A 15,328-nucleotide genomic window follows, 5' to 3' on the forward strand; every position below is an offset into this window, starting at 1 on the left:
AATAGCAGTGGACCCAAAACAGATCCTTGTAGTACCCCAATAGTAACTGAACTCCAGGATGAACATTTCCCATCAACCATCACCCTCTATCTTCTTTCAGCTAGCTAATTTCTGATCCAAACCGCTAAATCACCCTCAATCCCATGCCTCCGTATTTTGTGCAATAGCCTACCGTGAGGAACCTTATTAAAAGTTTTACTGAAATCTACATACACCACAACAACTGCTTTACCCTCATCCACCTGTTTGGTCACCTTCTCAAATAACTCACTAAGGTTTGTGAGGCATGACCTACCCTTCACAAAACCGTGTTGACTATCCCTAATCATTTCTTTAGAGTTCAGAAATGTGCATTTATTAACTTGCGATATACCTATTAAAAAGTACTGAAAACCCTAGTTGCTGAGTACCCAGTGATATGCCTCATATTAACTTAATGCACCAGCAGTAGAAAACACCAGCCATATACACATACTGCATAGGAAAAACTTGCCATATCCATCTGGTTGGCATCCCACCATCCCAGCTCACACCTTGTCGTGTCAACCATCATCTCAGTGGTCACTGACATAATTTGGTTCTATGCTAAATCACACTTCAATATTAAAATTCTCAGTTTTCAAATCTCTCTGTGGCACCCTTCCTCCCAATTACTCTTCCAGACCGACAATCCTTTGATACCTCTGTTCTCTTCTAATTCTAGCTTTTTAGTTTCAATGAGTCCACCATTTGATGCTTCCAATTTCCTAGGCTATTCTAAACCAAAATTCTAATTCTAAACCGAAAGGCCATAAACCTCAATGTGTCTCTTCCTTTAATATTTGCTAATACACCTACGTATATTAGAAGTGCTCTATAAAAGCCTTTTATTTTATGAATTCAGAGGGTGTGGAAATCACCAGCTCAACCAGTAGTTATTGCAACACCTAATTCCTCGTCAGAAGGTGGAGGTCAGCTACCTTTCTAGAACATGGCATTCCTTAGGTGTAGGTACATCTACACTGCCAGCAGCAAGGGAGCTCCAGGATTTTGAGCCACTGACAGTAAAAGGTCAACAATGTAGTGTGTCTGTGGTTTGGAGAGGAACGTGCTGGTGGTCACGCTCCATGTATCGGCTGCCCGTGTCCTCCCATCTGGTACAGGTTTAGTTATAAATGTGCAAATGTGAAGTATTTTTATTTAACATTTACTGTCGTTCAGTACAAAGTTTGCAACAATTTAAAACAATCAAATACATTCTGTTGCCATTTATTACAAAGATGCTTTGTATTTAATATTGCTTAGAAGACTTAAGTTTTGAAGGATGGCAAAAAAATGAATTCATTTCAATGTTTTGTGTAAATAGCTGAGTGGTATCTTTAAGAGATTATTGAAAGTTCACAGTGGACATGGTAGATTACTTTTTTTTTAAATGAATGCTTCCTATAAATCACATAACTATTAACTGCTTACTTTGCTGGATACCCTGATGAGGCTGTCTTGAACAGAATCTGGAATCAAGATGTCCTTGCTTCTTGTGATTCAGCTGGAGAAGAGCTTGCTTAGAATAAGCTGCCCAGCAAATCTCTCTCACTTGCAAAAAGAAAGCCATATTTTTGAGCTCAAGGTAAAACCTATTGGTATTTCTGGGGAAAACATTTTCAATATGGAATTTTCCGAGCAAGCTCTCTCTGCAAGGCTTAAGAGACAACCATGCAGGATTAGGGACTTGGCCATATGTATCAGAACCTCAGAACAACTAACTCCATAACATTTAACATGTATCCTTTTGCCTTCAAAAATAATCCAATGGCCAAAGCTTTTCCATTTTTCAGATAACCAGTCTGCAGAAAAATCTCTTTTCTTTTCCTCTTTTGCTGAAGACTGTGTATGCTTTGGTGGTATTTAGAGGGAGAAGCATTTGTATCTCTGTGTCACTGACTGCGTATGTTAATAAATTATTGCATCTTTAATGAATAATTTTTGTTTTGATAAGCTGGTAATTATGTTTCTTTAAGTATCTGCTTGATAGATCTTGGTGTTTAAACACTGATATATAATGGACCAGACCAAACCTCCTCAAAATATTCTAAGAAAATAGCCTAACTTTTTCTTAGTTTAAAGGTAAGTGGAAGGCATTGTAAATGTTCCAGGTGTACTTCAGTTGGTCAAAACTACTCAACATTAAGCAAAACCCACTTTCCTTTTATACAACAGTTAAAATACAGACAAAATGAAAATAAGAGAATTGGCTTAACTGTAACGATCAAGATGCTTAACAAAATAAAAGATATACCAACTACTACTAATTACCTGTTCCAATATAGTTACATTATATAAACACACCCTTGGAAAAGGCAAATTCAGTAAAATAGATTGTCTCACATGCAATTATAGCAGCAGGAAGAGAACCCCAGCTTTTAGTCATAACAGAGAGAGGAATAAAAGCTTCCCAGTTTCAAGATTCTAACAACTGCAGAAAACTAAAACTGAAAATTCTGGTTCAGTGGGAGCTTGACCCCACCCATTCAGGCTGCTTCTATTGTTTAAACTCCAAGGCCTCACAATTGTTTACTTTATTAGCTTTGTGCAGACTTCTTTTCACCTGTCTCCCTCAACCTTGCTTCATAAGAAAAGGTAAATGGACACCTCTTAAAGCCTTAGTATAATCACAATACAGCATTTTATTGGTCTTCTTAGTAACAGGAAATTAGATTTATATTATAGGTTGTGATCCATGGAGTATTGGATCTGAAGTGGCAATGCAGCCCTCCAGCTGTTACACATTTTCCGAACAAATTAGTTAACATACACATGCATACACTGTGTGAATGAGTATTAAAAGCATATGCCCAACAACTAAACCTTATTTTTTTAAAAATCTACAATAATGAATAAGATGAAGGCATTTTAAAAATTATGTTTATATTGTTGTGTTTGGCTGAAAGTTCAGCATCTTCAATAGATGGAGGATGCACCACAGAATGAACAGTAGATGGACAAGCTTGATCATCTCAGTACTTTGAGAACATCTTTGAGCATCAACTCAGCAAGTCAATTTAGTTGACGGACCTGAACCTATTCTATTCATAGGCAGTATAAACCATTTCACCAACATTCCAGCGTTGGACGAATTTCAGTTCTGCGGTAGAGTTGAAAGCTCCCCTCTGAGCCATAAATTATCCTGACTGAACTGTATCACTGTCCCTGGATCAAAATCCTGGAGGTGCAAGCCTCCCTGTACCTCTGGACCACAGTGAATCAGTAAGGTGGGTTAACATCACCTTCTTAATAATAACTAGGGATGAGCAATAAACACTGGCCCAGTCAATCACATCATAACCAATGACTGAATAAAAAATGCAGTAGACAGTTGACCAGCCATATTATGAACAGATGTGATCCAAATATTATTTTGTAAATGTTGTTGTAGGCCCATACAAATATATTTTGAACTTTTAAACAAAAGGACAATTTGCTCAGGAAAGGGCACTGGGAACAACAGCAACAATGCTGTACCCAGATGGAGGAGAGAGCTCAAATGAAATCATTCAGTCTCTCTGATTTTCAGAGAGAGGTCACATTGTAACAATACTATATCTCATTAGAAATATAAGTTAGGTAGAATACAGATGTTAAAAACATTCCAACTAGCATGAAGACAGCATATATATACACTATTAGTTATAATTATTATGCACAATGAAAAATATATAAATAGCTCAATGACTAAAGGAAGGTCAGGTAGGACATAACATAATTGGACGTGAAAGTAAAATGTTAACTTCAGAAGAAATCCAGGATCCATCCAACTGATAAGAATGAAAAAGGTTATTCTGCATGCTTACTATTCAAAACAAGGATAAGACCGCACTCAAAGGCAAAGAAGTGAAATCTTTGTACCAATAAACATTTAACACGTGATTCTTACATGATTGAAAAAATAAGGTAGAGATGAAAGGAATGTTAAAAATCACTAGCTAAAAGCTCAAAACTTCAGAAGGCACCTTCACCAAATAAATAAGGAATAACAGCATCACATGAAAGATTTGGAGATGCCGGTGTTGGACTGGGGTGTAGAAAGTTAAAAATCACACAACACCTGGTTATAGTCCAGCAGGTTTAATTGGAAGCACTCTAGCTTTTGGAACGCTGACCACCTGATGAAGGAGCAATGCTCCGAAAGCTAGTGCTTCCAATTAAATCTGTTGGACGATAACCTGGTGTTGTATGATTTTTCACATGAAAGGAGGTGAGCACCCGCATTCGCAAAGCAGGAGGAAGCAAACTGAAACAAACAAACTCAAATTTCAAATTACAGACCCTCACATTTCTCAATGGTATTTTCTCCCATGTGAACTAAATAACTTAAAGCTCAGGGTTTTAAAGTCAAACTGCTCTAAATATTATCTAAATATTATTGCATAATCTATTCTTACATACTGTTAGATATTTTATTCAGATATTCCAAGATGTTCTTAGTGCATTAGTCAGTACTTTTAATATTAGATTCAGTAAATTGTCTCATTTCAGCTTTTTATTCTATTATTACTGAAACAAACCCTAATCTCTCATGCATTTACTTTAATGGTGGAGGGGGGTAGCAAAGAATATTTTCTGAAACAAATGGCCCAGATCCTTAAAACATCTGGGATGTTTATAACAAATTAAACTTAAGCAGGTTATTTGTAGTATGGTAACATTCTCAGACAGTTTCTTCTCATGGGATTAGTATTTTAATCTCACAAACCAAAAACATTAAGCATCTGCAAAATTAACTAGTTTGAACTCGAGAGAAGTTATCCTAAAAAAAAGTCTGAACTAAGTTAGTTCTAGAAAGGTTGGAAGTTGTCTAAATCACTTCCACATACCCCAGCTTGCAGCAGGATGACTATTGTATCTTTGAACTCAGAACAAATTTGATCTTTTAAAAAGAGCAACAGAGCACTGGTCTCCTTCACTTTCCTTGCAGCTATTTCCAGCAGTGCATGAGCCGAAAACCCACAAGTCATTTTTACTAGTCATAGAGGATTCCTAGAGGATTTGTTTGAAGAACAGGAAACTCATCCAGGTACAACTGGTCCACATAGAAACTCCAGTATCAACAGCTTACTTGCAGAATCCCTTTGGAGTCAAAAAACTATTTGAGACAGATAATCTACAACACATACTTTTCTTCTTTCTTTCATTATCACATGGCCAAACTACCTTAAATACACTGCAGGAGCAAATTACTACAGATGTTGGAAATTGCACTGAAATTGTCAAATGCTGGATATCACAGCAGGTCAGACCGCATCCATGGAAACAGGGCAAGCTAACATTTTGAGTCGAGATAACTCTTCATCAGAACTTACTGCAGTTTCTTTTTCATTTTTATTGCCTGTCTCCAGCCTTCTGTTGGATCTACAATTTTATAGGAAAAATATGTTTGCTAAATCAAAATTGCTTGTCAATAATCTTTGATGTAACTTTATGGTAGCAAACTTTTTATTTATTTTGGATGGAAGAAACATGGCTGACTTGTTTTTCGTACTAAACCTGACAGTCTGAAACCAAGAGAATCTGTTGTAACCTCCACTTATAGTCACTTAAGCACCGCAGACTCAAGCATCAATTTATTAAAGAGCATAGAGGCTATACCCTCCCCTCCACTTTTTGATTCGATCAGTTAGAACATATTTAAAAAACTCAGCTCAATGGTACACCTACCTCACCACTGCAGAAAATACAGCATACATCAAACTACCATTTGGTAAATTAGATGTAGCAATTCAAAGTTGCTTGCCACCCTACAGCCCAAAAGTGAGAAGCACAAATTCTGGGCAAGAGAAGCACATTTCTGGCCTCTGAACAATCATTGCAGAAATTATCAAAAGCTCAGTTTTTTTTTAAAAGCTAAAAGACAAGCATATGAGCAGCATAGTCAACTTGGCTTTAAATACCAATATAAGATTGCATGCCATTTATCTGAAAGCTCTAAATTCAGAGCCAACCAACTTCACACGAGACAGCCACTCCCAAATGCCAGCAAGATCAGGAAAATGAAATTATGTTCATATAATAGTGTATTGCCAAGGTGCCTATTTAACCAGTATGCCCCATGGGAAGCTCTGCTATATCGTTTAATTCCTCTAGAAAACCAATTAGATAGCATATTCTACTAAAATACCTCTTGAAACCAAAATATCAGGCTGGATGCAAATTTGTTAAGAATTTATTGTACCTTATTCAATGCACAATATTATGATGAAATCTCCTTCAGCTTGCATAAGGGTTGGAAGGTTACCCTTTCACAGGTCATGGGTATTACTGGTAAAATCAGAACTTTTGCTGCTAGTGTTAATTATTGAATTAAATGGCCTGCCAGGTTTTCAGAGGACTGTTAGAGTCAACCACATTGTTGAGTGTCTGAAATGCAGCCCAGTCTGGAATAGGATAGTAAATTTTCCTTCAATGGACATTGATGTATTAAATTAACTAGCTTTATATTCCTAATTTATTCATTGAATTTAATTGGACCAATTATGATGAGAGTTGATGAACCAGAACATTAGCTTAGTTCCCTACACGGCTAGACCAGTAATATTACCATTAATTCACCATCTATCCCCCATTAAAGTTAACCCAGATGATGTTCTGCCTTTTTACAATATCACTACACCACTGCTAAATGAAAATTGTCCAGTTGTCAAACTTCTTCAGCATCACTAAGAAAATAGTCACTTTTAAAGCAAGCCTGACTGATGTGACATTTGCTCCCAAACCTAAAATTATTTAAGAGTAATTTCATTTAGAATTATTGTAACTATCAGGTCAGATAATAGGTCACAAAAATTCTAGAATTTCAGTGGCCCAAAATTGGAAATGCAGGTATACATAACCCCCATAAACAACAGATAGCTTACAGTTATAGAGCATAGAAACAGACTCCTTGGCTTAACTCATCCATGCCAACCAGGTTTGCCCAAACAGAACTAGTCCCACTTGCCTGCATTTGACCCCTATCCCTCTAAACCTTGGCTATTCCACAAACGTGTCCAAATATCTTTTAAAATACAATAATTGTACCCACCTCTACCACTTCATTCCATATATACTGCACCGTGAGAAAAAAAGCTGCCCCTCAGATCCCTTTAAATCTTTCCTCTTTCACAGGATCTCTGTACCCTCTAATTTTGGACTCCCATATCCTGGGGACAGACTCAATTACACAAATCACAAAAAACATGCACACAGCCTCAGCACTTGGCATAAGCTGTATACAAAGTTTGAGATAGTGAACAGTGATTTTTTTATTTAACAATTTACATTCAAGCACAATTAAGAGATCATTAATTAATGCCATGATTGAAATACTCTAGCAACATAGAAACATTAGAAATCTAGTCACTCTCATAGCCATCGTGCTTCAGCTTCTTGATCTGACTCTTGTGGCGTTTAATCTCACTCTGTAAACGCTGTATTTCCTGCTCGTGATGGTTAATCTCCTCTTGATGATGTTTCCTCAGATTTTCAATCTGTTCCATTTCTTTTTCCCTGCAAAACAGAACCACTTTAAATGGCCTGGTAGATAATGCTTCCTTTTTCAATATGTTAAAGATAAATCAGAGATTCCTTTCTGAAGCCATAGCCAAGTAGCTATACATTTGAAAAGGCAAAAGGGCCTCATCTTTTCAGCAATACATGAGAACAACTGAGCAGTCATAAACTGCAACGGTGTGATATTGAGCTAAGTGATCATAAAAGGAAGTGTTACAAAGAACCTCTCTACCTTAGGAGACCCAGTGGTGTGAACAAACCTAGAGAAACTTCTCTTAAACCCACACATACAAAATTTAGACAGGAGTGAAGATTGACTACTACCTTGGTGCACAGGATCAATATTGTGCCAATGAGTGATTCAGACATGTTCCAGCTTTAAACATCAAGTATTTATCCAACATACAGTATGGAACTCTGGGATTTGGTCTCAATGCTGATTTCAAGACTCTTGACATGAAGAGTCTGAGCAATCCAACTGCTAGATCAACACAAACTCAAACTTTCCACCTTTAGTTTGGCAATGTACTGGCAATCTTGCTTTAGGATACATTAGATGGAAGTAATTGATGTGCACGCTTTCATTTGCTGTGCTTCTTCAGACAAAGAAAGCAGCTTCTTTCTGGACAGGTTCACATATCATTTGCAATGACTATATCCAATAACAGATTCCAACCATATCTCATGTTATCCAGTAGTATTACCAATGCTGAATCCTCCATCACCAGAAATTGGAGTGGACCAAATAAATACCATGGCCACTTGAGTAGGTCAGAGGCTGGGAAATGGGGCACGAGCTCACTTCCGGTCTCCCTGAATCATTAATAATACGACCTACAAGCCAAGTCAGGAGTGTGATGGAATAGCTTCCATTTGCCTGGGATGAGTCCAGCTCCAACAACATTCAAGAGATTTGACACCATGCAGGATAAAACAACCCTCTTCACTGGCACCCCTGCACCACTTTCAAGATTCGCAGTCAGGCACACTAGCAGCCAGGACCACCTACTAGATACACTGCAGTAATTCACCAGGATTTTCCCAGCCTCTTTCAAACACAAACTCTACCACCTAGAAGGACAAAAGGCAGTGGATTCATGGGCACACTTATTAACTGCATGTTCCTCTCCAAGCCACTCACCTGACCCAAACTAATGGGAATTCCTTCACTGTTCCTGGGAGAAAATCCTGAAATTTCCTTTCCAACAGCACTGTGGATATCCCTATACTCCAAGGACTGCAGTGGTTTAAGGCAGCTCCCTCTCCAGGGCAATTAACACTAAGGAAATCATGCTGGCCAAGCTCATGATACCCATATCACATCAACAAATAAAAGACAAAAGCAGTTTCTATAATCACAGAAAACAATACATTTCTACAAAAGTCAGTTCTAAAAGATACCAGGCCAATCAAGACTCTTAATAAAGTCTTTACCAGAATTGGTGTGCTAAGCTTGTTTTTGATAATTTATAATATGGTTTCAATGGTTAGAACTAGTTGTCAGAAGTCTTACTATCAAGAATGAGTGAATTAACTCTGCTTTCCAGATACCTACATTAAATGTAGAACCTATGGTGTTAGTGACTGATAAGACTCAGCTATTCAATATTTAGGCTCGACCTGAGTCTGTAATAACTTGCCACTTATTTAAACATCCCTCAGACAAACTGTAAAAGGGAGGTCACATTTTAGACTAGCAAGGTAGATAAAATAAGCAGGGACTGTGGGTAAGAATTTTCAAAATATCATTTCAAATTACATGTTAAAATGTAACAACTTGCATCAACTGGTTGCAATCATGACAAAAGCAGTGGACTGAGTTGAATACATTGTAAACATTCACTTCAGGCTATCAAATTGAAATTTTACACAAATTCGAACAGTAAATTACTCTTGACAGCAAACGTTTGATTCTTCTAAACAGTTTAGAGACAGTTGCAGAGAGTTGTCAATTTCAGAGAACCTCATCCTCTGAATTCAACAGATCCTCAAATCAAGACTTTAGAAACATTAAATTATATAGTAACCCCAATCAGTCAGGGCAGGAAGGGGAATAAACAGGTCACAACTGAGAAACCGACAGATGGTAGAAATTGTTACCTGAAGTATTTCTCCTCTATTGCTGCCTCCCTTTTGCCAAACGCACCTCCAGCTTCTCTTATGGTCCCTCCTCCACCACCACCTTTGCCAGCACCTTTGCCCAACTCTCCCATCTGAAACACAAACATCAATCTTTAGGTTAGCAAATACACACAGAGCATTGGCCATGTTCCCTTGGAAAAGGTCTTCTACCCCTTGGAAGGAAATTATACAGCTTTATATGCAATTTGAAGCAGCCTAACATCTCAGCAGTATTAGGAACATTGGTCCTTTGAGGTTTAGGTTTGCTTGCTAAGTTGGTAGATTTGTTCTCAGATGTTTTGTTACCATGCTCGGTAACATCAGTGAGCCTCCATTGAAGCTCACATGGAGGCTTCAACAGAAGCTCAATGATGTTACTTACCATGGGAACAAAATGCCCAAGAACAAACCTCCCAGCACAACAAGGAAACTTACAACCTGAACCTCAACCTGAGTGACAAATCTTCTCAAAGCACATTGGTCCTTTGAGCTTCTCCACCACTCAAAAAGATCATGGCTGGTCTTGTAGGCCTGAGGCCGCAACATTATGGTCAGCCCCAGATAAAGCTCAATTTCCTTATATGTGAATAATCTAATGCAGCTTTCAGTGAATTTAAGAACCTAGCCTCCCCTGTAGAATTCAACACGAATACATTAAGAAATACAACATGCCTTTAGAAGGACTTTACACCAGTCCACAACAGACAACATCCTTCATCTCCAAACTATCCAGCAACATGAATGGCATTAAGACAACATGTTACTCCAGGATCTAAAGTCAAAACTGAAATAACTGTGGATGCTGTAAATAAGAAAAAGGATATTGCTGGAAAAAGCTCAGGTCTGGCAACATCTTTGGAGATATTAGTGTTAACATTTTGGATCAAGTGACCCTTCCTCAGAACTCAACCTAAGACATTAACTCTGATTTCTCTCCACAAATGCTGTCTGACCTGCTGAGCTTTTCCAACAATTTCTGTTTTTGTTGCTAAATAAATCAGTTGCGGCCTGCACAATTGCCCATACAGTGACAAGACAAATTTGAAACTGCAGTTACAATTTGACTTTCCACTGCAAATACAATCAGAGAGATGTACAGCACAGAAACAGACTCTGCAGTCCAATTTTTCTATGCTAACCAGATATCCTAACCTAATCTAGTCTCATTTGCCAGCACTTGTCCCATATCCCTCCAAACCCTTCCTATTCATATACCCATCCAAGTGCCTCTTAAATGTTGCAATTGTACCAGCCTCCACCACATCCTCTGACAGCTCATTCCATACACATACCACCCTGAGTAAAAGTTGCCCCTTAGGTATCTTTCCCCTCCTACTCTAAACCTATTCTCTCTAGCGAGTTTTGAGATTTGTAGCTCAGGTTGAGGTTTTGAATGTAGGTTTGCTCACTGAACTGGAACGTTCATTTCCAGACATTTCATTGCCCTATTAGGTAACATCTTCAGTGGGCCTCATGCTGAAAGCCCCTTTCTATTTATATGTGTGGGTTGATGTTATTTCCTGTGAAGTCACTTCCGGTTCCTTTTCTCAGGGGGTGGTAGATGGGGTCTAACTCGACATGTTTGTTGATAGAGTTCCAGTTGGCATACTATGCTTCTAGGAATTCTCGTGCGTATCTTTGTTTGGCTTGTCCTAGGATGGACGTGTTGTCCCAGTCGAAGTGGTGTCTTTGCTCATCTGTGTGTAAGGATACTAGTGAGACAGGATCATGTCTTTTTGTGGTTAGTTGATCTTCATGTATCCTGGTGGCTAGTTTTCTGCCTGTTCGTTACAGTCTTTTGCAAATGACATTAGTTTTGCTCGTTGTCTGTAATAGGGCCTTGCAAGTTCATTAGCTGCTGTTTTAGTGGGTTTGTAGGCTACCATGATACCAAGGGGTCCGAGTAGTCTGGCAGTCATTTCCGCGATGTCTTTGATGTAGGGGAGTGTGGCTAGGATTTCTGGACGTGCTTTTTCTGCTTGTTGCTGAGAGATCGGTGGACGGTGTTCATTGGGTACCCATTCTTTTTGGATAAACTGTATAGGTGATTTTCCTCTGCTCTGCATAGTTCCTCTGTGCTGTACTGTACCTGTGTTGGCTTGTTGAAATAATGTTCATTGAAATAAAGCCAAACAAAAGACACATGAGAATTCCTAGAAGCATGGCATTTCAAATGGAACTCTATCAACAAAGATGTTGAGTTAGACCCCATCTACCACCCCCTGAGAAAAGGAACCGGAAGTGACTTCACCACAGGGGGAAAAAAAATCACCACAGAAAATGACATCACCAACCCAAAGAATCCCAAACATATATATAGAAAGCAGGAATTTTCAGCATTGCTTCGCCTGAGACCCACTGAAGATAGTACCAAGTAGTATAACAAAACATCTGTAAATGAACCTTTCAGTTCAGCAATCAAACCTACATCCAATTCTCTCTAGCTCTGGACTCCCCCACCCAGGAAAAAGACTTTGTCTATTTATCCTATCAATGTGCCTCATGATTTTATAAACCTTTTAAAAGTCACCCCTCAGCCTCTGACATTCCAGGGAAAACAGCCCCCGCCTATTCAGCCCCTCCCCATATGTCAAATCCTCCAACCCTGGCAACATCCTTGTAAATCTTTACTGAACCCTTTCAAGTTTCACAATATCCTTCCAATATGAAAGAGTCCAGAATTGCACACAATGTTCCAAAAGTGGCTTAGCCAATGTCCTGTACAGCGCAACATAACCTCCCAACACCTTTACTCAATTGTCTGACCAAGAAAGAAATGCATACCAAATGCTTTCTTCACTATCCTACCAACCTGCAATTCCACTTTCAAGGGACTATGAACCTGCACTCCAAAGTGTCTCTGTTCAGCAACACTCCCCAGGACCTTACCATTAAGTGGTCCTGCTCTGATTTGCTTTTGCAAAATGCAGCACCTCACAATTATCTAAACTCCATCTGCCATTCCCCAGTGGGGGGGGGGGGGGGGTAAGGGGTGTGGGGTGTGGTGTGGGTTAAGGGTGAGGTGTGGGGTTAAGTGGGGGGGGGGTGAGGGGTTAAGGCAGGGGGGGGGGGGGAGAGAAAGGGGTAGGGGTGTGGGGTAAGGGGGGGGAGGGGTAGGGGTGTGGGGTAAGGGGGGAGAGGGGTAAGGGGGGGTGGGGTGGGGTAAGGGGGGAGAGGGGTAAGGGGGGGTGGGGTGGGGTGTGGGGTAAGGGGTGTGGGGTGTGGTGTGGGTTAAGGGTGAGGTGTGGGGTTAAGTGGGGGGGGTGAGGGGTTAAGGCGGGGGGGGGTTGAAATCTGCCCGAGCTGCCCTGTCACTCACTCACTCACTGACCGGGCCCGACATCACGCGCTGCCTTCAGTGACTGGGGACTTTCTCCGCTCAGCCCCAGCCCCAGCCCCAGCCTCAGCCTCAGCCTCAGCCTCAGCCTCAGCCTCAGCCTCAGCCCCAGCCCCAGCCCCAGCCCCAGCCCCAGCCCCAGCCCCAGCCCCAGCCCCAGCCCCAGCCCTTCCCGGGGGGGGCCTCAGGCCCAGACCACCCCCTGACCCCGGTGGGGTACCTGGCTACTGTCGCTGTAAGCCCGCAGCTGCCGAGCGACAACAAACTGACTCCTGAGCACCAGCAGACGCGCCATCGTCCCCGTCCTTGCAGTGACCGAATGGCGGCCGATGGAGACGCCCACAACACGTGACCCGCGGACCCAAGAACCACGTGATCCCGGCCCCCACAGGGATGGCTCCGCCCCTGGAACCATGTGACTCTGGACCTGTCAATCAGGGAGTTGGTGCTTGTCCCTGGGCCCACGCAATGGCGCAATAGAGTCAAAGAACAAATAAAATTACAGCAGAAGAACAGGTTCTTTAGCCCTCCAAGCCAACGCTGATCCAGATCATCTGTCTAAACCTGTTGCCTATTTTATAAGGATCTGTATCCCTGTGCTCCTTGCCCTTTCATTAATCTGTCCAGATACATCTTAAATGACATCATTGTGCCCATCCCTACCACCTCCATTGCATTCCAGGCACATACCACACTTTGCGTAAAAAACTTTCCATGCATATCTCCCCTAATCTTTTCCACTCTCACCTTCAACTTGTGACCTCTAGTAATTATAGAGTTATAGAGTCATACAGATATACAACATGGAAACAGATCCTTCGGTCCAACATGTCAATGCCGGCCAGATATCCCAACCCAATCTACTCCCACCTACCAGCACCCAGCCCATATCCCTCCAAACCTTCCTATTCATATACCCATCCAAATGTCTTTTAAATGTTGCAATTGTACCAGCATCCACCACTTCCTCTGGCAGCTCATTCCATACACACACCACCCTCTGTGTGAAAAGGTTGCCTCTTAGGTATCTTTTATATTGTTTCCCTCTTATCCTAAACCTATGCCCTCTATTTCTGCGCTCCCCGACCCCAGGGAAAAGACTTTGTCTGTTTATCCTATCCATGCCCCTCATAATTTTGTAAAGCTCTGTAAGGTCACCCCTCAGCCTCCGACGCTCCAGGGAAAACAGACTCAGCCTGTTCAGCCTCTCCCTATAGCTCAAATCCTCCAACCCTAGCAACATCCTTGTAAGTCTTTTCTGAACCCTTTCAAGTTTCACAACATCTTTCCGATAGGAAAGAGACCAGGATTGCATGCAAATATTCCAATAGTGGCCTAACCAATATCTATTCCTGATGAAGGGCTTTTGCCCGAAACATCGATTTTCCTGCTCCTCGGATGCTGCCTGACCTGCTGTGTTTTTCCAGCACCACGCTAATCTAGACTCTGCTTTCCAGCATCTGCAGTCCTTGTTTTTACCTAACCAATGTCCTGTACAGCCACAACATGACCTCCCAATTCCTGTACTCCATACTCTGACCTATAAAGGAAAGCATACCAAATGCCTTCTTCACTATCCTATCTACCTGCGACTCCACTTTCAAGGAACTATGAACCTGCACTCCAAGATCTCTTTGTTCAACAACACTCCCTAGGACTTTACCATTAAGTGTATAAGTCCTGTTAAGATTTGTTTTTCCAAGCAGCACCTCACATTTATCTGAATTATCAGATCATCTGCCACTTCCCAGCCCATTGGCCCATCTGATCAAGATCCTGAGGTAACCCTCTTCGCTGTCCACTACACCTCCAATTTTGGTGTCATCTGCAAACTTACTAACTGTACCTTTTATGCTCTCATCCAAATCATTTATATAAATGACAAAATGTAGAGGACCCAGCACCGATCCTTGTGGCACTCCACTGGTCACAGGCCTCCAGTCTGAAAAACAACTCTCTATGACCACCCTCTGTCTTCTATCTTTGAGTCAGTTTTGTATCCAAATGGCTAGTTCTCCCTGTATTCCGTAAGATCTAACCTTGCTAATGAGTTTCCCATGGAGAACCTTGTTGACGCCTTACTGAAGTCCATATAGATCACGTCTACCGCTCTGCCCTCATCAATCCTCTTTGTTACTTCTTCAAAAAAACTCAATCAAGTTTGTGAGACATGATTTCCCACGCACAAAGCCATGTACATCCTATCCCTTGAGTCCCACACTCGGGGAAAATGCTTTTTGCTTTCGACACTGTCTATACCTCTCGTGATTTTGTCAACCCAATCAGTTCCCCACTCAATCTCCATCTTTCTAATAAAAACAATTCTAACATACTCAAACTCATTTCATA

General features: G+C 40.8%; 1 protein-coding gene across 1 annotated transcript; it reads right to left on the minus strand.

The window, feature by feature from the left end:
* Nucleotides 1-7,249: 7,249 nt before the first annotated feature.
* Nucleotides 7,250-13,371, minus strand: atp5if1b (ATP synthase inhibitory factor subunit 1b). Its single transcript, XM_072548117.1, has 3 exons — nt 13,200-13,371; nt 9,622-9,734; nt 7,250-7,518 (listed from the first exon to the last, which is right to left on the minus strand). Exons 1-3 carry the CDS (start codon nt 13,272-13,274, stop codon nt 7,365-7,367), a joined length of 342 nt encoding a protein of 113 aa, XP_072404218.1. The 5' UTR covers nt 13,275-13,371; the 3' UTR covers nt 7,250-7,364.
* Between the last annotated feature and the right edge of the window lie 1,957 nt (nt 13,372-15,328).

The sequence above is a fragment of the Chiloscyllium punctatum genome, chromosome 27 (genome assembly GCF_047496795.1).
Source record: "Chiloscyllium punctatum isolate Juve2018m chromosome 27, sChiPun1.3, whole genome shotgun sequence".
Lineage (NCBI taxonomy): Eukaryota > Metazoa > Chordata > Chondrichthyes > Orectolobiformes > Hemiscylliidae > Chiloscyllium > Chiloscyllium punctatum.

Coding starts and splice junctions, on each gene's coding strand:
- atp5if1b (XM_072548117.1), bottom strand. CDS start 13,274: ATGGCGCGTCTGCTGGTGCTCAGGAGTCAGTTTGTTGTCGCTCGGCAG. Junction 9,735..13,199: donor CTTACAGCGACAGTAGCCAG/GTACCCCACCGG, acceptor TTTGTGTTTCAG/ATGGGAGAGTTGGGCAAAGG. Junction 7,519..9,621: donor ATAGAGGAGAAATACTTCAG/GTAACAATTTCT, acceptor TCTGTTTTGCAG/GGAAAAAGAAATGGAACAGA.